Source organism: Canis lupus, chromosome 12 (assembly GCF_011100685.1).
Source record: "Canis lupus familiaris isolate Mischka breed German Shepherd chromosome 12, alternate assembly UU_Cfam_GSD_1.0, whole genome shotgun sequence".
NCBI classification, from domain to species: Eukaryota; Metazoa; Chordata; class Mammalia; order Carnivora; family Canidae; genus Canis; species Canis lupus.
The window spans coordinates 11,614,091-11,639,282 of NC_049233.1; the positions used below are offsets into that span (position 1 = coordinate 11,614,091).

At 44.2% G+C, this 25,192-nt stretch overlaps 2 protein-coding genes across 6 annotated transcripts in view; both read left to right on the plus strand.

The window, feature by feature from the left end:
• BICRAL (BRD4 interacting chromatin remodeling complex associated protein like) overlaps window positions 1–11,844 on the plus strand; it is a 79,293-nt gene extending 67,449 nt beyond the window's left edge. For 3 of the 4 annotated variants that reach the window (XM_038554093.1, XM_038554092.1, XM_038554094.1), the window contains exons 9-12: window positions 531–676; window positions 1,971–2,065; window positions 3,702–3,804; window positions 7,928–11,844. In XM_038554093.1, coding sequence (XP_038410021.1) covers window positions 531–676; window positions 1,971–2,065; window positions 3,702–3,804; window positions 7,928–8,709 — 1,126 coding nt within the window. In that variant the 3' untranslated portion in view covers window positions 8,710–11,844. The remainder of the gene's footprint in view (window positions 1–530; window positions 677–1,970; window positions 2,066–3,701; window positions 3,805–7,927) is intronic. The other variant, XR_005367708.1, reaches the window with a different exon arrangement.
• A 6,854-nt stretch (window positions 11,845–18,698) lies between these two features.
• On the plus strand, window positions 18,699–24,057 carry RPL7L1 (ribosomal protein L7 like 1). 2 transcript variants are annotated; one of them, XM_038554096.1, is made up of 7 exons: window positions 18,699–19,005; window positions 19,620–19,728; window positions 20,412–20,575; window positions 21,586–21,723; window positions 22,673–22,782; window positions 22,974–23,188; window positions 23,626–24,057. In XM_038554096.1, the coding sequence occupies exons 1-6, from the start codon at window positions 18,965–18,967 to the stop codon at window positions 23,180–23,182; spliced, it is 771 nt and encodes a 256-aa protein (XP_038410024.1). In that variant the 5' UTR covers window positions 18,699–18,964; the 3' UTR covers window positions 23,183–23,188; window positions 23,626–24,057. The 2 variants fall into 2 exon arrangements, with proteins under 2 accessions (XP_038410024.1, XP_038410025.1); XM_038554097.1 differs by having other exon boundaries at window positions 18,722–19,005; window positions 20,415–20,575.
• The last annotated feature ends 1,135 nt before the right edge of the window (window positions 24,058–25,192 follow it).

The window sequence follows — 25,192 nt, forward strand, 5'->3', positions numbered from 1 at the left end:
TATATATTGATATCTGACTATGGAGGGAGCCGGTGCCCCCACCCCCCTCATGTTGTTGAAGGGTCAACTGTGTATCAAATAATAATTTAAGTGTACTGCTAGCTCTTTTGTTCTGAAGGAGAATAGTTCTGTCTGTTTAGCATACCACATACCCTTTGATTGGCCAAAGGGTCTCTGAGGAGAAGTATGGTTTGATAAACTCCTGTGTTTGGAACAGAAATATTAGCATAAGCTTAGCTGGCCAATGGTCAGGCATTGCCAAGATCTGTGTGAGCAGCCCCCACATGAGCAGTTGGTGTGAACCCTGTGTTTTTGAGGCCAGGGTCATAGTATGAGTCCCCTGTGGAGACAGTTAGACCAAACCCTACTCCCACTATGGTGTACAAAGTATAAAACTCAAGGAAAAACAGAAGTTCTACACTGTGAATAGTAGTATTCCTATAGGTCTTCTTATCTTTGCATGCAAATAATCATCACTGTTAGATTTCCTCCATGGGTCTCCACTGACATTGGGAATTTCTCTTTGAAAGCATCCTCCAGCAGTTACAGAGGGACCAAACCCATGCTGTGACACCCGATAAGAGTCAGTTCCGGTCACTAAGTGATGCGGTACAGAGGCTGCTCTCCTACCACGTGTGCCAGGGCGCCCTGCCCACGGAGGAAGACTTGAAGAAAGGTAAACAGGCTGTAACCCCAGAGTACCACTGTGACACCAGACACCATCTTATGGATGCCCCACAGAAGAGCAAGAGCCCCACGGCTCCCAGATAGTAGCCATACTAGTGTTTTAATCACACACCTAACTTGTTCCCAATTTACTCAATTTCCAGGTCCATGTTTAGGGTGGTGGTTTACTCTTCTTAATATTCTGTGAAGGGATACCTAAACATCAGTATTTTATTGACCCAATTTGGGGGCAGTGAATCCAAAGCATTATTTGGACCACTGGCTGCAGACTTGATGACTCTGAAGTCGCTACTATACCCAGTGACTTCTTATGTTTAAGCAGAATGCATACCCTTAGCTACTACCATCAGTTTTATGAATTAGATAGATACTTTAGCCCCCAAAAGCATTCTTCAAGTGCCAAAGTAAGTCTGGGGCATTGCTGGATCTCAAGAAACTGGCAAAAATGGTAAGGATGAGGACCCCTTTGTGCCAACCTGGGACTCCGCCCATTCTGATGCCAGTCCCCACTGCTGTGCAGCCTACTTCTGCCCTCCTTCCCACCACCATTTCCAAGCCTGGATTCCATCAGTTCCCCTCCATGGCTTTAATCCCTCCTGTAGCTGCCACCCGTCTTACTTACCTGGCTGTGGTCTCCGATCTAAATGCAGATCGGTCCCGGTCAGTCCCCTGGGAGCTTCCCTGGGAGGTCCAGGGAATAGGGTCCAGATCCAGCATTACATAGGGATGTGAAGACTCAGAGTTAAAAAATGTGAAACCTTTGGAGACTGGCAGGCAAAGGACAGAGCCACAGCACCATGGCCTGCAAAATACCATGAATTAGTTTGTGTCCTTACATAAATCCGGTCTGCCCAGCCCTGGCTGTAGGACTTCACTGTTCAATTGTTTTCGTTATTCATACCATTGGAAGGGAGTGGAGGGTTGACCATCTAGACCATCTAGACTAGATCATTCTCTATTCATTAGTATTTATTCTATGTCTGTGCTATATGGCTTTCTTTTATAGGTGATGTTAAAATATTCTGGTTTTGGCCTCCTAAATAAAGTTAAAATAAGCTAGTATTGAGATGAATTGCCCGATGACCTAACAGTGAACAGTGAGGGAAAGCAATGCAGAAGCTGTTTAAATGAGGAAAGCTATCTAACCTAAGAAGAGAAAACTGTCATAGGCAAGACATGTTTGAGTAATGGAAGACTAATGCATTTCGGTCCCGAGAAAGGAAAGACCTAGTGAGTGATTTGCACTCTCTTACCATTTTCTCTCTCTCTCTCTTTTTTTAAAGTCGACAGTGAATTTGAAACAGTTGCCACTCAGCTCCTAAAAAGGACCCAAGCTATGCTTAACAAATACAGATGCCTGCTTCTAGAAGATGCCATGGTAAAATTCATGCTACCAAGCATATTTGTTTTTTAAAACCCCACAGGTCACAGCTAGTAATTCAGAGAGAAAAACCTTCAGGGAACTCCATTTTTCCAACATAATTTCAAAGGCACAGACACTGAGGATTGTAGAAAACCTTACACCTGACTGGTACTACTGACACAGCATTTGCTACACTTTACATGAGCAATCACACCTAAGGAGTGCTCTGGTTTTCTTGGTTCTAAATGAGGAAACTAGGGCCTTGGTTAAGTAATTTGCCTAACGTCCTACAGCTAATCAGTTTGCAGAGCAATTAACAGAGCTAGGGGACAGACCAGGACCATCTGAGACCTCCACCCCCTGTCCGCACTCTGATGCTGTCAGCTGCCTCACCAGCCCAGAGATGCGGGGGAAATTGTTCAGAGTAACATCTGAAAAGACTGGGTGATAACAAATGTTAAAATTTGCTTTATCTTGTTTTTAAGTGAGTGATCATTAACAGTCCATAAAAATTCATGCATAACTTAAAAATATACAACTTTATAGTTTTTAGTATATTCATAAGGTTGTACAACCATCGACCACTGTCTAATTCCAGAACATTTTCATCACCCCGAATAGAAACTAAAATTAGTTTTAAAGCACCAGTTAATGAGAGAAAGAAGACACCTCAGGAAATGATAGACCAAATGTATTCTGAGATTTAAGAAACAATTCTGAAATCATATAGGCTTTCCTCTATAAGTTGGCCTCTTACAAGCAGTTTCCAGTTTAAGATCAACTTGAAATATACCTTGGGAGCTTAAATAAATTACATTATACACATATACAATACGGTGTAAATATGTATGTGTGTTTGTGTTTACTTATATATTGTTTATTTTTTTATAGATGTATATATATTTATATATGTGTGTATGTATAGATATATACTCTCTTACTTGTATTCACTTAAAATTGTGCCTCTAAAGTCTGAAATAGTTGTTCTTATGTCAACAACCATTTCAGAAAAAAATGCTGAGATATCAAAAAGACTTAACTTATAGTTTTTGAGGAAAGGACCATTTATTTGGTCAAACTATATCTGTTATGAATTTCACGTTAAATAAGACTCACAAATATAATTTAAGATTCAATTATCTATAGCAAAAAATAATTTTAAGGAAAACCTTACTACACAATGAAAGCACAGTAGAATATGAAGAAAAATATCATCCTAATGAAAAGATTGCTAACATATTATTAAATAGCAGAGGGGGAAATAAAGATGAAAAACAATGTGTATAGTTACTACCATTTGCGTGCATACATAAACAGAGAGGAATGTCAGGAATGTGTGTGCATAAAATCACTCTGCAAGAGTGTATTAAACTGCTAGGTGCAGGTGCCTCTGGGGGAGGCTGAGGAAGAGAAGAAGGGAGGCTTACTTTTCACATCCTCTTTAGAAATCAATGTGAAAATCACCTTTTCCCCCAAAATACTATTTTAAAACGCATCCCTACATGACAGGGATAAATGGGACTGAATGGGACATGATTAGAACCTAGACACCAAATCTTCATGTCTGGTTGCTTTGTTTGTTTCAAAGAAGCAGTGGGATATCTGCACTTGTTAAATGGCACCTGAAATGACCAGACTCTCTCGTTTTCAGCGGATCAATCCTTCTGCTGAGATGGTGATGATCGATAGAATGTTCAACCAAGAAGAAAGAGCTTCTCTGTCCCGAGACAAGCGTCTGGCACTCGTAGACCCTGGTAAGAAACATCAGAGGAAAAGTAGAGGAGAGGTACTGCCGGGCTTCAGGGCCATGGGCCTTTGGGGAGTCTGGCTGCAAAAATTGAAGGTAAAAAATGAGTTCTGGGGAGGAAAAAAAAAACAGAGCAAGAGCAGTGTATGACTACTCTGAGAAGGTCTATAGTCTAGAAAATCCAAACTGGAATTTGACATTCATTATGTCATTATTTTTCTCCATTATAAATGTAAAATTATCATTCTTTCTCCAGTTTTTGAGAACTAAATTAAGTCAGAAGCCTTCCCAGAAGTATTTAAGCCTGAGCAGATTCCCGAGCTGCCTTACCACATGCAAGGCTTTGTGAGGGTTCCTGCCCACAAGCTCATAATTGAGATGCTCCATTCAAGTACTTCTCTCACCCCATCAGTTCCCACTGACTGCATTGAAAGAGAGGAAGATATTCTCCTCTGGCCAAAGTTTTTCTAGTTGGACAAATTAAATTTATATGAGGGATATGAACAGGAAAAAAAGTTTTATTACACGTGTGCAGAGGTCCAGTAATGAAGTTGAGACCCAAAGGATGACTGCAGCAGGCAGTTTTTATACTTTTCAGATAAAGAGACAATCAATCGTTGAGGAATTGACAAGATAAAGAAGATGACTCTGGGAGCTTCAATTAGTAAGGAATTCTAAACAGAATTTGGGCTGGAGGAGTAAAGTAACAAAAAGTAACAAGGGTTGTTTATACTGCCTTCTGGGCCCTAACCTTCCTATTGCTGGTGATAAGAACATCTTTCTCCTTCCCTGGTACAGGGTGGGAGATTTATTCTGCTCTCAGGGGGACAGAGGAGGGTCTAAGTGTCCTTGCACAGGCTGGTTTGAGAGTTTTTTTCAGGGTGGTTTGGTTGTGGTTTGGTTTAGTGGTGGCTTGTTTTCTTTTTTTGTTTGTTTTGTTTTTATTTTTGCTTTTTGAGACAGAGAGAGAGAGAGAGAAAGCATGGGTGCACACAAGCTGGTGTGGGGAATAGGGCAGAGAAGAAAGAATCCTAAGCAGGCTGCACACTTAGTGCACCCCAACACACTCTGTCTTTTAAAAATGAATCCTCCTAGGATGCCTAGGTGGCTCGGTGGTTGAGCATCTGCCTTCAGCTCAAGTCATGATCCCAGGGTCTTGGGATCAAGTCCCACATCAGGCTCCCTGTGAGGAGCCTGCTTCTCCCTCTGCCTATGTGTCTGCCTCTCTGTGTGTGTCTCATGAATAAATAAGTAAAAATTCTTTTTTAAATAAATAAATAAATAAAATCTATAAATAAATAAATAAAAATGAATCCTCCTAGGATGCCTGGGTAGCTCAGATCCATCCCTCCATAGGACTCCCCCCCACTCAGCAGGGAGTCTACTTTTCCCTCTCCCTCTGTCCCTCCCCCCCATGCTCTCTCTCTCAAATAAATAAAATCTAGAAAGAAAAAAGAAAGAAAGAAAAAGAAAGAAAGAAAGAAAGAAAGAAAGAAAAAGAAAGAAAGAAAGAAAGAAAGAAGAAGAAAGGAAAGGAAAGGAAAGGAAAGGAAAGGAAAGGAAAGGAAAGGAAAGGAAAAAGGAAAGGAAAAAGGAAAGGAAAAAGGAAAGGAAAGAAGGAAAGGAAGGAAATCCTCCTAGAGGCACCTGCGTGGCTCAGTTTGTTAAGTGTTCAGCTCATGGCTTCGGCTCAGGTCATGATCTCAGGGTCATCATATCGAGTCCCCATTTGGGCTCCGCGTTCAGCAGGGAGTCTGCTTGAAGATTCTCTCTTTGCCCCTCTCCCTACTTGTTCTCTCTCTCTATCTCTCTCAAATAAATAAATCTTTAAAAAATAAAACTAAATCCTCCTAATAAGAATCCTCCTTACTTTTTTCTTGCCTCTAAATTTTTTAAATTAAATAACATTATAACAATTTGTGGAGTATGAATTTTACCCATACTTGGCAGCATCTTATAAAAGAAAAGGGATGTGCTTTTTTGTTTTGTTTTTTAAGATTTTATTTATTTATTTGAGAAAGAGATAGAAAGAGAGAAAGAGCAGGGGAGGGGCAGAGGGAGAAGCAGACTTCCTGCTGAGCAAGGAGCCAGATGTGGGACTTGATCCTGGGACTCTGAGATCATGACCTGAACTGAAGGCAGATGCTTAACCAACTGACCCACCCAAGCGCCAAAAAGAAAAGTTTTATTTCTCCTAGTTTTCTTCCAGTTCTGGTTCCCATTTACATACTTCATTTTTTAAAATATTTTATTTATTTATTCATGAGAGACACAGAGAGAGAGGCAGAGACATAAGCTGGCTCCTCACAAGGACTCAGTCCCCAGTCTCCAGGATCACACCCTGGGCTGAAGGCAACGCTAAACCGCTTAGCCACCCAGGCTGCCCTTACATACCTCATTTGTGGATAATTCTAATCATATGCTAGATAAGATTTTGTTCCTCTAATTCTCTTCCATTTAATCATCTGAAGTTCTTAATCATTTGCTAGACTCCTCAAAATAATATATAATCAATTTTTAATGCATTAATTTGAGAATTTACCTAAACCATTCCCCTACTGTTGGACTGTTATTTTCCAGTGGCTTTATTTCCATTCCCCTAACCTCTTTCCTGATTCTTAAATATCAAGATTCTGCCTCATGTTTGGTGTGGCTCATGAAATCTCTAAAGAGAGTAAATGATCCTTACACTCAGTCTAAAGGGAGAGTCTGAAAGAACTGCTATGTAGCTAAAGGAATCCTCAAATCTTTCCTAAAAGAAAGAGAATGATGTAGGATATATTTCTGTCTCTTCTTCTTAGAACCTAAAGTCTCTTATTGCCTTTCGATGAATTGGGCTTATGGATAAACCTTCCTACTTTTCACAGCTCCTCAGATATGAGTGTCATATGGACAGGGATATGCGTCATCCCCCTGTGTATTGTGCCTCCACAGCCAGTGTTTATTGGAGTCTTCTTTTTTAGATGTCAAGGCTGTATCCCCTAATCTCATGTTTTGTGATTTGGTGAAGAAATTTACATCTTGGTTTTACAGATGTCATCAAAGCCCTTTTTCACCTCTTCTCCCCTTCTGTAACAGCAGGCTGCCTCTGTGCCCTCAACCTCCTAAGTCCTCCTAACATTTTTCTTGCCATCCTGGGCTTTTCAAGCCTGACCCAGTGCAGTGCTCAGTCACAGACCTGGTTACTCCATACACCATTGTCCTGCCAAGCAGATATGATTTTGGATGCCTGTTGACCATTTGTTTTGTGCTCCTGGCAAAGTGCAGCTTTGTAACGCTGGTCCCCTCACATGTGTCTACAGGGACTGAAATGCCATCACCCAAAGACAAGTAATTGTGTCCACTCCCACCCCACCCTAAAGCTTCCTTCCAGGGTCCTCTGCTCCAAGGGAGAAACCAAGCTAATACTAGCATCAAATTTCTGTCTTCAGGGATGCCTGGGTGGTTCAGTGGTTAAGTGTCTGTCTTCAGCTCAGGGTGTGATCCTGGAGTCCCAGGATCAAGTCCTGCATTGGGCTCCTTGCATGGAGCCTGCTTCTCCCTCTGCCTGTGTCTCTGCCTCTCTCTCTGTCTCTGTGTGTGTGTGTGTGTGTGTGTGTGTGTCTCTCATGAGTGAATAAATAAAATCTTGAAAAAAAAAATCCTGTCTTCAGACTTTCAAAGCAGTCATTAATTAAAAAAAGAAAGAAAGAAAGAAAGAAACTAGCTAAAGATAACACTAAGAGGGGCACCTGGCTGGCTCCATCAGTAGAGCACGGGACTCTTGATCTCAGGGTTGTGGGTTGAAGCCCCAGACTGAGTGTAGAGGTTACTTAAATAAGTAAGTAAACTTAAAGAGAGAGAGAGAGAGAGAACACTGAGAGATCAAGACAAAGTGGAGCTCTTTGCCCATCTGGTTTTCCCATTTGTCACCAATCAGCTACCTTTTCAAAGAGGTCTAAGCTTCTTGTCTGGAAGCCATGGCTACTCTTACAGGAAGCCGCCTCGAGTGTCACGTGCTGCTGCGTGGTCCTGGACCTGCAAGACTGGCTCGCTGAGCCAGGCTGGGTTTGCACCTGACCCACTGAAGGTCTGTCGTATAGTCCTTGCTCCCTCGTTCATTCTGCATTCTTTTGTGTTCCCATTTCCAGAGGGTTTTCAGGCGGATTTCTGTTGTTCCTTCAAACTTGACAAAGCTGCTCATGAGACGCAGTTCGGCCGGAGTGACCAGCATGGCAGTAAAACAACCAGCTCTCTGCAGCTGACGGCCAAGGCCCAGGGCCGAGACCGAGCCAAAGCAGGCAAGACAGAACCGGCGAATCATGACCAGTTTCATCTAGTGCCTAATCACATCGTGGTCTCCGCAGAAGGAAACATTTCTAAAAAAACCGAATGCCTCGGCAGAGCACTGAAATTTGACAAAGTGGGCTTAGGTCAGTACCGGGGCACATCTGAAGAAAAAAGCAGCCGGAGAGAGTCCGTGAAGGCCAGCTCTCCTGGCCCCGAGGGGCCGCGGAAAGCCTCGTGCAGACCGGATCACGGTACTGAGAGCAAGCTCTCCAGCATCCTAGTAGATTCTCACTTGGAGATGACGTGTAACAATTCGTTCCAGGACAAAACCCTGAGGAATTCTCCAAAGAATGAAGTTTTACACACAGACATCATGAAAGGGTCAGGTGAGCCCCAGCCCGATCTCCAGCTCACGAAGAGTCTAGAAACAACGTTTAAGAACATCTTGGAACTTAAAAAGGCCGGGCGGCAGCCCCAGAGTGACCCCACGGTTAGCGGCTCTGTTGAGTTAGATTTCCCCAACTTTTCTCCAATGGCTTCGCAGGAAAACTGCCTGGAAAAGTTCATCCCGGACCACAGTGAAGGCATTGTAGAAACTGACTCCATTTTAGAAGCAGCTGTAAATAGTATCCTAGAGTGTTAATAGCCGCAGCCCTGCCCCGCCCACCCGAGACCCGCCCCGGACAAGTTACATTCTTTCCTGGCAAAAGCAAATGGAAGTGGTCTCCTGTCTCCAGCCTGCTTGATCTTTCATCACAGGTTGTTCTTTCTGATCTCGATCCCATTCTTTGTTTCAGAGCAATACTCGTCGTGGTTACAGGGAGATCCTTTTCGCGAAATGAATCCTTGTTAGAAAGCAGTCTGATAGGCCTGACACATTTCAAGTGTTATGAAAGTGCTTAGAGTCATCTCTGTGTTTGTTTACTTGTTTTAAGTTCAAAACAAAACAAAACAAAACAAAACACCACCATAACTCACTGAGATCACAGTACACTTGGCCCTGGGTAAAATTCTGACAATCATAAGTCATTTGAAAAGAACAGACTTATTAAAGAAAATCAAACAGGACCGGATAGAAGCTACTTTTTAAAGAATATCCCACTGCATCTCCATATTTTGCTTTTCGGGGTTGTTGTCACTGTCGCCGGAGGGCAGGCCACCTGGGTTTGCCCCCTCAGCCATCTCTGAGCCGTGAGCTGCCCACTGCTCTCCGGGGCCCCCAGCCCCACGAGGCAGCCAGTAGCACACAAGCAAGCAGGGCACTTGCAGGGCTTCCTTGTTCATCGTTCAAGTGCTTTTCTGATGCTCCTGGAGCAAAACCTCATGCTTTTCAGCCTATGAGTGTTGAGTTTCATCTAGGGAATGCTCTGTTCTTAGTTGCAACGGCATGACTTGAGATCATTTCACCAGGCTAACTAAGGAAAACGGAAACCAGTTAAGTGGCACAGTGTACAGGGGAGGCCGGGATAGAGCCTTGAGGAATATAATATGTATATATGTAAAAGCATATATATGTTAACTATTGAGAAAAAAAAAACAACCAAGCGTTTTGCATTTTCTAATTGGATAGAGTCAACATGTGCTGTATGTTTTTGTTTGTTGCTGGGTTTCCTTTCATTTATCCTCTCCGGACCCTCTCCCACAAATAGCCAAGCGTCCAAAGCACTTTTGTTTGAAAGCTGTGTTGTCATTTTTCAGTTTAAACTTTAAGGGGACTTTGGCCTTGTTTATGCTTCTTGTCTGAGAACAGTAGTCACCCCCCCACCCCCACCCCCGGCAGCAATCATTACCAAAACACAGACAAACCAAAGTTACCAGCCCCCTCACCCCCCGCCCCAACTGAAAGAAAAGATCTGAGACATGGGATTCCCACTTGAGAGCCAAAGGACATGCCTTGTCATGGTCTGTGTGTGGCCCGTGTTCATATTAGTGGACATGACTTATTGCTTTATTTATTTATATTTCTTTTCAGGGAGCTTTCCCCCATTGTCCTTCCTTGTGTTCCTGCTGAGGTCATCCCATCTCTGCTGTCCCCTTCATCCTCAGTGTCATTGTAACCAGCCCATCTCTCCCATCATCGGGAAAGCAACATGACGGTATTTCATACGTGCCCTCCCCCACGTGTGTGTGCGTCTCCCTGAGCTGTTCAGATCCAGACGTCATTCTGGCGACAGTGTGGACACACTCACTCTTTCTCCCATGTGTGCACACTCTCTCATTCGTTCTGTTGATCTCTCTGGCTTTAGAGGTGCACCTGCTGGTCTCTATTCTGACACGTCGCCAGCATCTGTTTCTGGCTGTTGCCAGAACGCAGATGACCCTCGTTGTCATCATGTTGGGCGCTTCTTTTCCAGATTGGTCTGCGATGGAAAGGAAGGCTTCTGATTATTGGAAAACACGGCAGCAGAAGACCCAGTCTCCCTGTCCCTCTCTGCCCCCACACTGCCCTCAAAGAAGCCCCTCAGTCTTCATAAAAGCAAAGTAACTTCTCCCCACCCCCACCCCCGCCCTGGCCAATAGAACTTGGAAAATCTGGGTCATTTTAAGGTTCCCATTTTTTCCTCATTTGTGCCAATGTCCAAGTTACAGATTTCCCCTTTTTCCTGTATTGTAACATATTAGAAAGATAAGTTGGTATTGCCAGTTGGAACTTTCTATTTGGGCAGCCCTGGGGTAATACCCTACCCTGAACCCATGATTTCATAGGCTCTTCTTCTCTTAGGACTCATGCTCCCTTCATTCCTAGCAAGACTTAAAGATGGTCCCTCCTAATCAAATTCTTCTCATTGTGGAACTCTTATCTGGAAGCCCTCATGTAGGCTACTCATGGGTTACATTAATTACTGCCAATCAGTGGAATTCTTAAGAGAAAAGATAAACTTCATGTACATTTGTCACCTCCCTTTCTTCCCCTATCCTGCCCTGCTAGCCCAACCGCCGCCTTTCTATATACCATCTCAAAGGGTCTCTTAAGCCCTAATGCTTGTCTAGCAAACAGAGAGCCTAATTTACCAAAATGATACTTGTAAATTTTTGTGTCCTTGTATGTAAGTCTACTTTCTATGGAGGAAAGATTCTAGATAATGACAAATGAAGATTACGAAATGTATTTTACTCCTTGATTAGGTTATGCACACATGGGTCATAACTCGCATGTCGAGCCCCCTCTGGCGAAGGGTCAGAGAGCTCCGCCTCGGACGGCCAACTTTCAGTTGTTCAGGTTCATTAGTCAAGGTTAAGTTGTAGAACTACTTGTACTCAGTAACAAAAATCATTTTATTTTCTTTTCTTTTCTTTTTTTTTTCTGTTGTTGTTGTGGAAAAAGTGTGCATTTGTTATTAAGCATTTGATTTTCTGTGTCCTTAAGTACTGCCTAAAGATAAAGCAAATTTTAAACTGGCAATTACGAAAAAGAACTATTTTAGCTCTGAAGAATTTAGTAGATTTTGTTAGATTAGGGAGGCCTTACAGACTGACTTGTCTTATAGAGGACGCGTCACTCACTGTCAGTGTGGTGTGGGCTTTATTTGCTTAAATACCTTCATTTGTATAGTATGTCTCACTTGAAATTGCTTTGTATACATTTTGTAAAAATATTTATAAAATGTTTTGTAAAAAAAAGTATAACAAATTGCAGTTTATTTTGTTATGTTGGATAAATACTGTTAAAAGAAACCAGTCAGTAACTATATTGTTAATCCATGGTTAGGAAATGTTTAGTTGGAGATTACAAAATGAAACAACCATTGCAATACAGCCAAAGATTTGGGAAAATGTGCAAATGTGATTGTCTTGATTTTGCAAACAGGAGTGGCTCTTTTCCCAGAAGAAAGGGGTAAGTAAGTGTTCAGTTCTACTGAAATAGATTTACCATTCCCAGACAGGAGCCCAGCCAGTGAGGGGCTAGGATTGTAAGGGATCGGCCTTTCCAAACGGTTTCAAATTCATCAGGGTTGGTTGGTGAGAAAGTTTAGTCATGTCCATCTCTGGCCTCCATCCATACTCTTGTCACATGGGTCCTTACCTAAGGAAGGAAAAATGGGGTCATTTGAGAAGTTCCATAAATGAGCCTCAATCTACAGGAGGTTTTCTTCAATTACTATATTTATTTTGTTTCGGTTAAGGTCAAGAAGGCCGAGGGATAAGTACAGAAAACTATTTTACTCAAGACTTATCCCAGAGTTAACATGTTTCTCTTTGTATTCACACATTTGATCCATTAAGAAATACCTCTGTAACCTTATCTGTAAAATCAACCCTCTGAGGCCCTTCTGAGTTCTTGCTGTCACAAATGGGAGGGACTCTGCCCAAATTGTTAGGAGAACTACCACAGGGTGAAATGTATTTCTGGTGGGGGGGGGGGGGGGGGAGTATGAGGCTCCTTAAACTTTTCTTTGGAGCTTAAGATTTACACTTATATTCCTTATGGTTTACCTGTGCCCCTCCCCATACACACACACTCCCTTAAAGCAGGAGCAGTTAGGAAATCAAGGTTCCATAGTAATCAATATGTAAATAGGAAGTTGTTCTTCCAGAACTAACAGCAATTACTGCTAGAATAATTACATCAGTCGATGGATCCCTTAATGTCTTTTGCAGTGTTGCCCTGATGTCAAGATTCTCTTGCTAAGGACGAGTGTGTGCCCAACGTGACATTCCCTAACCTCTTCAGGCCATTTGCAATGGGAGTGGCCCATGAATGAAGAAGGAAGGAGAGCTGACTGATTAGGATCAGTCTCTGTTCCCCTGGGGCATGCCTAGAGGAAAGACCAGGCATCTTCTCTAAGGATGATTAAAGCCCTCAGTCCTGGGGGTTGAGGGCAGTGTTCTAGAAAAGGGGCCAGGGGATCACTAGGGACAAAGAGAAGAGAAAGGAAAGAAACCACAGTCTGGGGACACTGAAACAGCATCACTCAGGCAGAGCTCTGGCTGTGCTGTCCTCCAGGAGCTAGGCCCCAGTTTCAGGCTCTGACTCGGCTTCAGCCCTTGTGTCTGTTCTCTGAGACAGAGTGAGGGCTTCTGGGCAGCCACTGGATATTTATTGAGCAATTTATGGACACTATGCTAGGATCCATGGATAATTCAGGTATGACTTCTACTCCCAAGGAGCTCAGAGTCCAGAGAGGAAACCAGCACATAAATAATTGCATTACATTTGGGAATTGCCGGGAGCTCAGGAGAGAAGAAACCAGGGCTAAAATTCATCCCGCCCTACCACTTCAGTAGAGTTACAATCTATATTCCAGTGCCCAGCTTCTCGGTCCACCCTGAGTTACATTTGAGAAAAAGGTATCATACTTTGTGCAGGAATAATGGTAAAGGCGTTTTGTAATTATGGTGTTAAATATATGGAAAATCTGGTTCACACAAATGGTAGGAACACTTTTGTAGTATAAAGCAAATTCTGTAATATGGATGGCCTATGTCTGTGGTGCTGCCCATAAAAGCCCTAATCTACATTTCTTGTGGGCATGTGCTGGAGTCTGGGCTTTGAAAACACTTGCACAGACAAGAAGATCCTCAGGGGGGAAAAATCACTTCTGTGAAGGCCCAGGGAAGTAGTGCAATAGGGCGGCAGGATAGTACCTACTCTAACACATAATTAGATACCTTAGTATAAGTTGCTCTCAGCCTCACCTTCCTCGCCTATAAACTAGGAAGATTTATCTCGGGCCTCCACGCCTTCAAGTGTAAAAAGGGATGTTACTAAAGAAGTCTGGAAGGCAGAAGAAGAAGTGTTGTTACCCCTGAAATAATTCAGGGGAGGTTTGAGTTTTTCTGTTTTGCTTATGGTCACACCTGCTGCACACTGTCTGCTTCCTACTCTAGCTCTCCTGTGCCTAGCCCGGCCCCCCCAAAGGCCGCACCCTTCATAGGCTCTTTCTTTTCTCCTTTACCCTTTTGCTCCCTTCTGCTTGGCTTTCATCGGGATCAAAAGCTGTGGGCCACGTTGTCTTCCCCAACTCTGCTCATCTGGCTGCTCTCACCCTAATCTCTTTCCCACCTGCTTCCCAGGAACCCCCTGTCACTCCCTGAGGAAGCAACAAGGAAAACTTGAAACAAAACGAAGTCAGGGCAGCCTGGGTGGCTCAGCGGTTTAGCGCCGCATTCAGCCAGGATGTGATCCTGGAGACCCAGGATCCAGTCCCACATCAAGCTCCCTGCGTGGAGCCTGCTTCTCCCTCTGCCTGTGTCTCTGCCTCTCTCTCTCTCTCTCTCTCTCTCTGTCTCTCATGAATAAATAAATAAAATCTTAAAAAACAAACAAAAAAAGCGAAGTCAACTTCAAGAAGGCTCATTAGCCAAGAAAGAGCTTTGGGGCCAATGTGAAATTGCAGATGGAGCCCCCCCTTTGGGGTGTGTCGGGTGTGGTGGTTTGGCCTCACTGAGAAGGCACTGCTCAATTGTCTCTTAAATGATTCCAAATAATCCCAAAGTGCAGACAATACAGAAGTAACCGGTAGAATATGCTAGGAAAGGAACCCTGGAATCAAGCCAGAGAACCACAAAATGTTCTGAAAGGACTCTTAAAAAAAAAGTCAAGTGGGGCAGCCCAGGTGGCTCAGCGGTTTAGCACCGCCTTCAGCCCAGGGTGTGATCCTGGAGACTGGGGATGGAGTCCCGTGTCAGGCTCCCTGCAGGGAGCCTGCTTCTCCTCTGCCTGTGTCTCTGCCTCTCTATCTCTGTGTCTCTCATGAATAAATAAATAAAATCTTTATAAAAAAAAAAAGTCAAGTGGTTTCTAAAATAGGCAAGTCAAAATACTAACTATAAGAACCTAATCACCTAATTACACATGTGATAAGTGAAAGATATACCATAAAATGTAAGTCTGCCTTCCTATTTCAGGCCCCACTCCCATTTCCCAAAAACAATCCCTATCATTTTCTTGTATATAATCCCCAAATTGTTACATACAAATACATCTATAGCTAAGAAACAAAAACCACAAAACAAACCAGGGACCATTCTCTGCTACCCTATTCTGTATCTTGCTTTTTCAAATGTAACCAAATATCTGGGAATATTATAGCCAGGATTCTTTGGTTGCAAGCAACAGAAACTGATCAGCTTGGTTAACCAGCATAACGTAGATTTGTTGTTGTTGTTGTTGTTGTTGTTGTTTTTAAGATTTTTTTTTTCCTGAGAGACACACAGAGAGAGGCAGAGATCTAGGCAGAGGGAGAAGCAGGTTCCCTGTGGGCAGCTGGATTTGGGACTCAATCCCAGGACCCTGGGATCATGACCTGAGCCAAAGGCAGACGCTCAACCACTGAGCCACCCAGGTGCCCCCAGCATAATGGAGTTTTATAGAAAGAATAAGAATTGAAGGGAAGATTGAAGAACCACTAGGCTTGAGAAAGACAGGAACAAGGAAACTCCAGATCTTCATAGGTGGAAATTCTTAAAAGTCTTGCCTCAAACCTCCTACATTTCTTCCATCATCACTCTGCTCAAGATTCAAAACTCGGAGGGGAGAATTTTTTTGTTTTTAAAGATTTATTTATTTATTTGAGAGAGATGGAGGGACAGACCGCTCAAGCGGGAGGAGGGGGAAAGGGTCGGCAGAAGAAGAGGGAGAGAATCTCCAGCAGACCCTACTGAGTGTGGAGCCCGAGGTGGGGCTCAATCTCACCACCCTGAGATCATGGCCTAAGCCAAAACCAAGAGTCAAATGTTTAACTCATTGAGCCATCCAGGCTCACCCCCTGCCCCTCAGAGGAGAGAAGTTTAGAATCTCATGCCCCCTCCCACTGGGGAAATGGAAGGAGTTGAAAAGATCTTCCAAAGACCCCTTCAACTTATGTATTGAGAAGACAAAAATTTAGATTTGATACCCTACTTCCCTCTGCAATTCTACACAATGAAGGAGAGAACAGTCCACAAGAGAAATAGGATACTGTCAGGAAGTGGAAATGGAGATCGGCAGGCCAAGAAATAAAAAATATCATTAAGATTTCAGGATGTGAAGACCTACCTCATTGCATATAATTACATAGTGTTCCATAATTTATTTAATCATTCCCTCATGATGGACAACTAAAGTGGTCAAGAAAAAAGAGGCCTATGGCAACAGGCTAAGAAGAATAAGATTCTTGGGGCACCTGGGTGGCACAGTCCATTAAACGCCAAACTCTTGGTTTCAGCTGAGGCCATGATCTCAGGGTAGTGAGATTGAGCCTGTGTGGGGCTCAACACTCAGCGGGGAGTCTGCTCCAGATTCTCTGCCTCTCACTCTGCTCCTCTTCCTGTCCCTCCCCTATTCTCTCTAAAATAAATGAAATCTTAAGAAGGGGGGGCAACTGGGGGGCTCAGTCAGTTGAGCATCTGACTCTTGATTTTAGCTCAGGACATGATCACAGGGATGTGGGATGGATCCCCACGTGGGGCTTCGCACTCAGCACAGAATCTGCTTGTCCTCTCCATCTGCTCCTCCCGACCCCCACCCACTTGAATGCACATGTGTGCACACCCATGCACACACATTCTCTGTCGCTAAAAAAATAAAATCTTAAAGTAAAATTCTTGAGGCTGTAGATGGCCATTTCTCATTCTCACTCACTATCCTCGTTTTGAAATAAAAAGTCTTGTGTCTTGCCTAGTGCTGGAGCATATGGACAATGCTCAGTAAACAACACGTATTCAGTTAAGTGAAGAATTTGGGGGTTGAATTTGGGGGTCTTGCTCTTTCCCTCTGTATTTTGTGGAACAATGGCTTAGGCACTGAGAAGAAGTACTCTCTTAGCACCATCTGCTGGCATTGAAAACCTTTCCTGAATCATGGCCTCCAAGTCTTTCAGCCAGTATTGTTAATTGTCCTGATATTCCTCCTCTCCTTAATACCTTTAGCACCGAAGAATTTACCTTTTATCTGTACACAGATGCAGTTACAAAAGAGTGACTTATTTTTGTTCCTTATTTACTATCTAATAAATGTTTTACACTTTAGTGATCCTTGTTTTTGCCTTTTTACAAAGTGAGACACGTGAGATGCTGAGTGAGAAGGAGCTTCACACCAGACTTTGACTCCAAAGACTGTGTTGTCCTTTGAAGTTTATTCGTCAGGTAATGAGCTCTGTGAATGGCACTATCTTTCTGGCTGGACTAGTTACATAGCACATAGCAATATGATGCTTTGAGTTTAGTTACAAAACCTCAGCAGGTGGCCACTATTGTGACAGGAGCATTAGAAGACAAAGAAGTAGGAGATAAGTTCCCTGCCTTCAGAGCACCCAACCTAATCAAGGAAGCAATAAAAAAAATAGTATAGGATAAAGTCTGTGGTGATGCCTGCTAAGTGCCCAGTGCCCAAATAATGGCATTGGGATACATATACGTACACTGTGTTACATATTTGGCAATGCCTGGAGACATTGTCACATCTGGGGTGCGGATACTACTGGTATGTAGTTGGTAGAAGCCTGGGGATGCTGCTAAACATCCCACAATGCATGGGACAGCCCCCCATACTAAAGAATTATCTGGCCCAAAAAAGCCAACAGGGCTAAGACTGAGAAACCTTTGTTAGACCTTTAGCAACCACCATGAGCAAAGCAGGCATGGTCCCTGCCCTCCTAGTATCATGAGGAAATGTTTAAAATATAATAATGTGTGAGGGGCACCTGGGTAGCTCAGTGGTAGAGCATCTGCCTTTGGCTGGGGTCTTGGTACCGAGATCCTAGGATCCAGTCCTGCATCAGGCTCCACGACGGGAGCCTGCTTCTCCCTCTATGTCTCTGTGTCTCTCATGAGTAAATAAAATCTTAAAAACATATATATAATATAATAATGTATTGAAGGAATTCAGAGAAAGACACTAGAGTCTTGCTAAAGTTCAGCCCATAGACTTGAAGCATGGCATCACCGGGAAGCAGGCTAAAACTGCACAGTATCAACCCCCGGCCTCCTAGTGAATGAAAATCTGCATTTTAACGGGACCCTCAGGTGACTACGATGCATATTAATGCTGGAGACACCCTGCACTGGGGGTTTCCAGAAGACAGAACGTGGGCTATTTTTCCTTGTTTAATGAAGACCGGGAAAGAAGGAAGCAAATTCCGGGTGTTGAGAGGTATATAAAGAAGATCCCGAAACGGGCAAGGAGGAATTTCTATTCAATCCAACATAGCGTTTGCCTGCTTACCGCCAGGCATCGTGCTAAGCTCTCTAAATGGAGTATTTCACAGAATCCTCGGAACGCTATTGGGTAGGTCCATCTTATGGGTGAGCAGACCAAGGTACAGAGGTTAGATAACTTGCTCCGGGACCCACTGACTGTCTACCGTGCGGAGTCGTCCACGAACACCTCCACCCACACGGACGAGCCAAAGTCACGGCCCCAGCCCTCCCCACCCAGCAAAAAGCCGATCATGCCAGCCTGTCGTCCTCTCTCTTTTTTTAAGATTTTATTTATCCATGAGAGACACACACACACAGAAGCAGAGACACAGGCAGCGGGAGAAGCAGGCTCCACGCAGGGAGCCCGACGCGGGACTCGATCCTCGGTCTCCAGGATCACGCCCCAGGCTGAAGGCGACGCTAAACCGCTGCGCCACCCGGGCCGCCCCAGTCCTCCTCGAACTCGCGCCGCCAACCGGAAGTCGGAGGAGCGGCGCGCCCTCCACACCGGAAGTCGCAGATGCAACTTGGGAAGCGTTTCCTTGTTTATAAGCCTTGCCACCAGTGTTCAACGAATATAGTAAACGAAGAGAGCGGCTTATGAAGATGACACGGATCCTAAAGTGCTTGGAAGCTCTGTGCAACTTCGGCCGGAATCTGTGTTAGCGGCAGCTAACGGCGCCAGCTGTCGGGGGCGGTCCTCCGAGGGCTAGAAGACCCATCTCTATGGTCAAGCAAACCGAGAGCGGTCCTCTCTCCCCCACGTGGTGGGGCTGCGCATGAGCAGTAGCCGCTGCTCGGGAAACATGGCGGAGCAAGAGTGAGTGTTCGGGCTTTGAATCTCAGTGGGGTCTTGAGCATCTGGTGCCATCCACGGTGTTTATTCCTCCGCGGCGCGAATAGAAGGGTTCTTGTGGACTGAAGGAAGGACAAGAGAAAAGACTCCAGATTTCAAAGGGTGGGATGAGGAGTAAAGCCGTAGGGTTCGGGCTGACGGTCAGACGGAGGAAGCCGCCGTCAAGCCCGAGTTACCTGGAGCGGCGGCGGCGGGCTGAAGAGTGCCGGACTTGGGTTCGCTCAGCCTGACGCAAGTACTACCCCTGCAGATGAGTCTACACCCATCCTAACCCCTCGGGGTTTCTCTAGAATCACGTAGCTGCTAGTGTCTTTAAAAGGCTGTGGCAGTAAAAGCTCCATGGAGGCCTAGGGAGGGCCAGTGGCCCCAGGGTTCGTGACCTTTCACTGCTTTAGGAACGAGGGTTCCCTCGTTAAGGGGTCCATCTTGAGGACTGAAGTCAGAAACCACAGGTTTCAGGGAAGTCTGGCTTTAGGAATTTGAAGAGAGTAAGGTTTCTCGAAGCCCAAGAGATGATTCAGAATTTCATTTATGATTTGCTTTTTAGACACTTTCGCTGATTGCGATTTTCTTATCAGGCAAAGAAAAAAGATCCCTTTGGTTCCAGAAAATCTCCTGAAAAAGAGGAAGGCTTATCAGGCCCTTAAAGCCACTCAAGCAAAGCAGGCGCTTTTGGACAAGAAGGAGGTAATGATGGGGAACCAAGAGAGGGGAATTGGAATGTGTGTTTGGTGAGTTCTGTGTAGGGTGTGTTAAACTAGATTTGGCGTCGTCGACGGTGCTGTCGCCATCAATTCTAACAGGTGTACGGTTCGTGTCTTCGTTTAACAGGTGTTTATGAAACGCTTTCTGCAGGTAAAATGCAGTAGAGTTTGGTAAGGAAAAAGTGGAGTGGAGATTGTACTATAGGTTCATACCAAGTGATTTGAAAGACCACACATGCTTGTGTACCTGGAAGAAAATAATATTATACTTAAAGGTGCCAAACAGTTTTTTGCTATTTGCTAAACGTTTTTGGAAAACAGATATTTTGAAGTCAGGAAAATGAAACAAGCTCATGCTTATTCTGTACCTCATGATGCTTAACCCAATGTTAGGTTCCATAAATATGTGTTGGTAAACGCTGGCTAACAGCATGTAAATTAACTTGTTTATTTATCAGAGGCTTTTCCTAGGAGTTTCAGAGTTTTCACACTTCCATCTTCACTTGGGTACCTCATTTTTCCTTTAAATAGAATAGAAGGTGTTTGTTTGCTTAGGTTTGCGGGACATAATGGAAAATACATTCAATCGAGAGTGCCTGATGAATTACTATTGTAGAAGTAAAAAATAGAGGCACAAAATGGTGATGATGGTCTCCCTTCTTTCAGCAGAATAAAGGAAAAAAGCTCAAGTTTAAGCGACTGGAGTGGTTCCTTCATGATTCCTGGCGGCAGCAGCGTGACAGGGTGCGCCTCAGACGCCTGGAAGTGAAACCTCATGGCTTAGAAGTGCCAGATAAACATTCCTTGGCCTTCATTGTACGCATCCAAAGGTGGGGAACTTGCCACATTCCCAAGGCTGAAGCAAATTGTTGGTTCAGCTTTAGACTCCTTTCTGGGGGAAGTGAGTTATAATAGGCTTTAAGCCACTCGGGCAAGTTGTGCTGGGAATTCAGGGTCAAGCACAACGTGGTTTTTGTCTTTAAGGTTTTAGGAGAGTGACCTTAGGCAAACAGACATGAAAATACACCCAGTGCTGTGAAGGTTGACTGTTGTTGGAGCAGTACTGGTTCAGGACACTCTAAAACAGGGCCTTGAAGCTGAGACCTGCAAACATGGAAGGAATTCACAAATTTCAAGGAAGGCTTTCCAGGCATAGATGCAGAAAGTCCTGAATTGAGAGAATCAAGGCTTCTTTCTAGGAACTGAACCAAGGTCAAGTAAATGGAACGTATTTAGTGCTGGGGAGAGTTCATAAAGCTTTTTTCTCACTTAATTGTACTTTACCCAGTCTACCTGCATGTACAGCTGCCTCCCTCTTTCCAGTACCCAGGCACCCAAACCAGAAAAGTGTGTGCTTTAAATATTTTTGAGTCCTCGTTATTAACCTTCCTACCATTTCTCATAATTTCTTTCCTGGACTGTCGCATTAGCTTCCTGAGTTTCCCTGCCTCTGATGTCACACTTTCAGATCTGTCTTATATGCTCTCCTCAGTGATCATAAAGAAGAAAGGTGATTGTGTTTCCTTTCCCTAAAGTCTTTGTGCTGTTACTGCCCAGGCAGCAAGTCCAGCTTCCTTTGCTTGACGTTCACAGCCCTACACACACACTCACACACCCCCAACACACACTGAATCAGGGCCTCCCTCTGTGTTCTTATAGCACCTCAGGCATTGCTCCACATCATGTGAGAATGATTGTTTACATAGCTGCCACCTCCTGACCTGTTAGACATAGTCTGTGTCTTGCTCTCTTGATGCCCTGTAGTGGCAAACATTTTATAGTTGCTTGCTGGCCTTACGTAAACTGAATAAAGCCTGACGTCCTCTGCTGTTCATTTCAGGATTAATGGGGTGAGTTCACTGGTACAGAGGACCATTGCAAGGCTGCGCCTGAAGAAGATCTTCAGTGGTGTCTTTTTCAGAGTAACCCCCCAGACCATGAAGACACTGCGGATAGTGGAACCTTATGTGACCTGGGGGTGAGAAGATTTTTTGGGTGTGTGGATTCATATTAGATTGTATTTGAGCGTGATGAGAACACTACGATGCATGGGATACTCTTCTCTGAGGCTTGTGTTGCTGCTTCAAGAAATATTTTGTTGTGACCACAGTCACCAGAAATCAGCTGCCAGCCGTAGAACCTTGGAACGTGGGACAAGTAGAACAGGAGATAGCAGAGCTGCTGATAATGTGCCATGAGCAGTACCGTGGCAGGGCTTGTTCACTTGTAGGCTGAGGCTGAGTAAGAGGGGTAGAAAGAAATTAATTTGGGGGGTCTTCAAACAGCTTGGGGCAGTGTTTATGTAAGAGTAGTGTTCCTTCAAATATTAAAACCCAGCAAAAAAAAAAAAAAACCCAGCAAAGGCCTGGATTCTTTTTTTTTTTTTGAGATTTTACTTATTTATTTATGAGAGACAGAGAGAGAGAGAGGCAGAGACACAGGCAGAGGGAGAAGCAGGCTCCATGCAGGGAGCCTAATGTGGGACTTGATCCCAGGATTCCAGGATTACGCCCTGGGTCGAAGGCAGCACTAAACTGCTGAACCACCCAGGGATCACCAAGGCCTGGATTTAATTTCAAATTCTGGCACCATCTTGAGTAAGGGTCATATAAGGTAAGAGTCCTGAACTGTAAGCCAGCGCTTATTTTATTTTTACCTGGGAAAGTAAATTTTTTTTCTGTGGTGAATGTTTATATCCATAAATTTTAATTTCTAATTACCTAGTCAAGGCCACTCTGGTTTTTGACCCCCTTCTTCACTTGTGTAATTCCAAGCGTCCCAGCTGTAGTGTGATAACAGATTTCTTGGTGGGAAGAAGGGGGGGTGTGGACAAATCTCTCCTCGGCCAGGCTGCAGGACTGAGACAGGCCAGTGTCAGTTACAGTGCCAGGGGCTGATAAGGCTGTACTTCATTCTGCCTCACATAGATTTCCAAATCTGAAGTCTGTCCGGGAACTCATCTTGAAACGTGGACAAGCCAAGGTCAAGAATAAAACCATCCCTTTGACGGACAACACAGTGATTGAGGAGCATCTGGGTGAGTGTTCCACTTTACAGGTCAGTTGGGGTACAAAGCAAGGATCTCTGGTCTTCTTGGTGTGGAATTTAGGTCAAATTCTTCTTGGGGTCCCAAGAATCTACTAGAGTGCCCAGCTTTGGCACGTAAGAGCCTCATAGTATATACTGGAGAAGTGTTGAATAAAGGAATCTGTACCTTTTGTTTCTTAGGGAAGTATGGTGTTATTTGCTTGGAAGACCTCATTCATGAAATTGCCTTTCCGGGAAAGAATTTCCAGGCCATCTCTGCGTTCTTACGTCCTTTCCACCTCTCAATGGCCCGACATGCTACCAAGAACAGAGTGGGCTTCCTCAAGGAGGTGGGCTTACCTGGCTATCGAGGTGAACGCATCAATCAGCTCATTCGGCAGCTGAATTAAACCCAGGTGAGGCAGGGCTGGAAACTGCCCTTTGGCTGGCTTTGATGGGCCATGTCTGTCCAGTTAAAAAAAAAAAAGTGTTTTTGCATTTACCAGTATCTGAAAAGTAACTCTAGCAATGGGGGGAGTGAGAAGACTGGTAGCTACCAGTCTAACATGGAAATGTGCTTAGAACAGTGACTGCCTGGTCAGGACATGACACTATGTGTATCCAACAATTAAAGGCTAGAAAATGTCGAGTAGCAAAAAAAAAAATCTGTATCGCTGTGGTCATTTACCTGGAAATGGGGAGAGAATATTAAAAACCAGTTTCAAAAAGGACATGAAGATTTAAACCATCTATTTTGTTGAAAGTATCTTAACTTTTTGAAATTGCTTATTGTGATTAATCTGAGGTGCTTTCATTAAACTTATGTTAATGAAGTTGTGTTTTTCTTCCTCAGAATATCTGGAAGCACAGTGCATTGGTGGCATGTGTTTTGTCTTCTGGAATTGTTACCAGTATCTTCAAAGAAGATTATTTTCTGCTCTATCTTCAGAAACTAGAGGGAGGGTCAAGGAAAAGATGATGCTCCTGGCAGGCACTTCTGACCACAGCAGTTTCAAGGAAAAATTCCAGTGTATTTTCCACATTGCCTGCCACTGCCACCTCTCAAATCAGCAGAGGACTCATGCCATAGAAGGAGTCCTGCTGCGTCACATCTTCTGTTCTGAGGTTTAATGGTGAACGAATACCCAAACGTGAATGGAAGACGGCAGTGGACCAAGCTCAGGGACATACTTGAACCTGGGGGTTCTGGGGCCTTGTTTTGGACAGACCTTGAAATAGTTACAAAGAAGAGCACAAAAACAGTGCTCAGCTGTCTCTGCTGTGAGTCCGTGTTCTAACTTTTTGGTGACAGCTTTGTGAGTTCTCACACTTGGCTGGCCCCTGAAGTGTATTTGGTGGCATCCTTCACCTAGCCTGTCATTGGCTTGGTCCATTGCTTTAGCTCAGGATCTTAACCTGTTCTTGTGTCTATGAGAAGGGAATAGCACTTTTCCCAGGAAACCCATACACTCAGATTTTTGCTTGGAAGTTTTGTATGTTCATAGACTCTTCTTAGGGATCCATGCACCTATGTAAGGAAGTCCTGCAATACCTGGATTGGTCACCTGGGCCCTGACATTGTTAGTCTTCTCTGGTCTCATGGCCTGTGGAAGACCAAAGCTTACCAAGATAGCTTTTCCCTTTGAATCCAATTGGGTGTTTCCTAGGAACACAGTGGTAGGGCAGCCCGGGTGGCTCAGCGGTTTAGCGCTGCCTTCAGCCCAGGGCGTGATCCTGGAGACCCAGGATCAAGTCCCACATCAGGCTCCCTGCATGGAGCCTGCTTCTCCCTCTGCCTGTGTCTCTGCCTCTCTCTCTCTCTCTCATGAATAAATAAAATCTTAAAAAAAAAAAAAAGTGGTAGGGATGCCTGGATGGCTCAGCAATTGAGCTCTGCTTTCAGCTCCTGGAGTTCAGGGATCAAGTCCCACATCAGGCTCTCTGAGGGGAGCCTGCTTCTTCCTCTACCTGTGTCTCTGCCTCTCTCTGTCTCTCATGAATAAAAAAAATCTTAAAAATAAAAAGGAACACTGGTAGATTTCCTGAGCCCCATGTACCATCTACCTCTGAGAAATGCCCACCATTTGTTTCTGCTGGGCTTCAGGATGGAATTTTCTTGGTTTGGCATGGATGAAAGTAGTACTGTTAGGTCTTTTAGGCCTCAGGCAGGCTTAATTGGACCCTCTGCTTGCATAGTTTAGACTTCAACAAAAGTATTGCTGTCTACCCTGCTGGTAACAATGTAGTAGACCAACACTAGGGCTCTTGGGGTCATGAGACCTAGAAAACGGGGATCTGATCTTGCTTGTGTTGATCATCTGTGTCACTTTGTTGCTTCAGTTGCCATCTGAATAGTTGGTAAAGGTGTGCCAGCATAGGTAAGACTTGAAAACACACAACCGTTGTGTCCCCTGGGCCCT

What these genes read in the sequence shown, in the direction of transcription:
- RPL7L1 (XM_038554096.1), top strand. Translation starts at nt 18,965, where the DNA reads ATGAGCAGTAGCCGCTGCTCGGGAAACATGGCGGAGCAAGA. An exon ending in GGAAACATGGCGGAGCAAGA is followed by an intron (nt 19,006 to 19,619) that starts GTGAGTGTTCGG and finishes TTTTCTTATCAG; the next exon opens with GCAAAGAAAAAAGATCCCTT. An exon ending in TTCATTGTACGCATCCAAAG is followed by an intron (nt 20,576 to 21,585) that starts GTGGGGAACTTG and finishes TGTTCATTTCAG; the next exon opens with GATTAATGGGGTGAGTTCAC.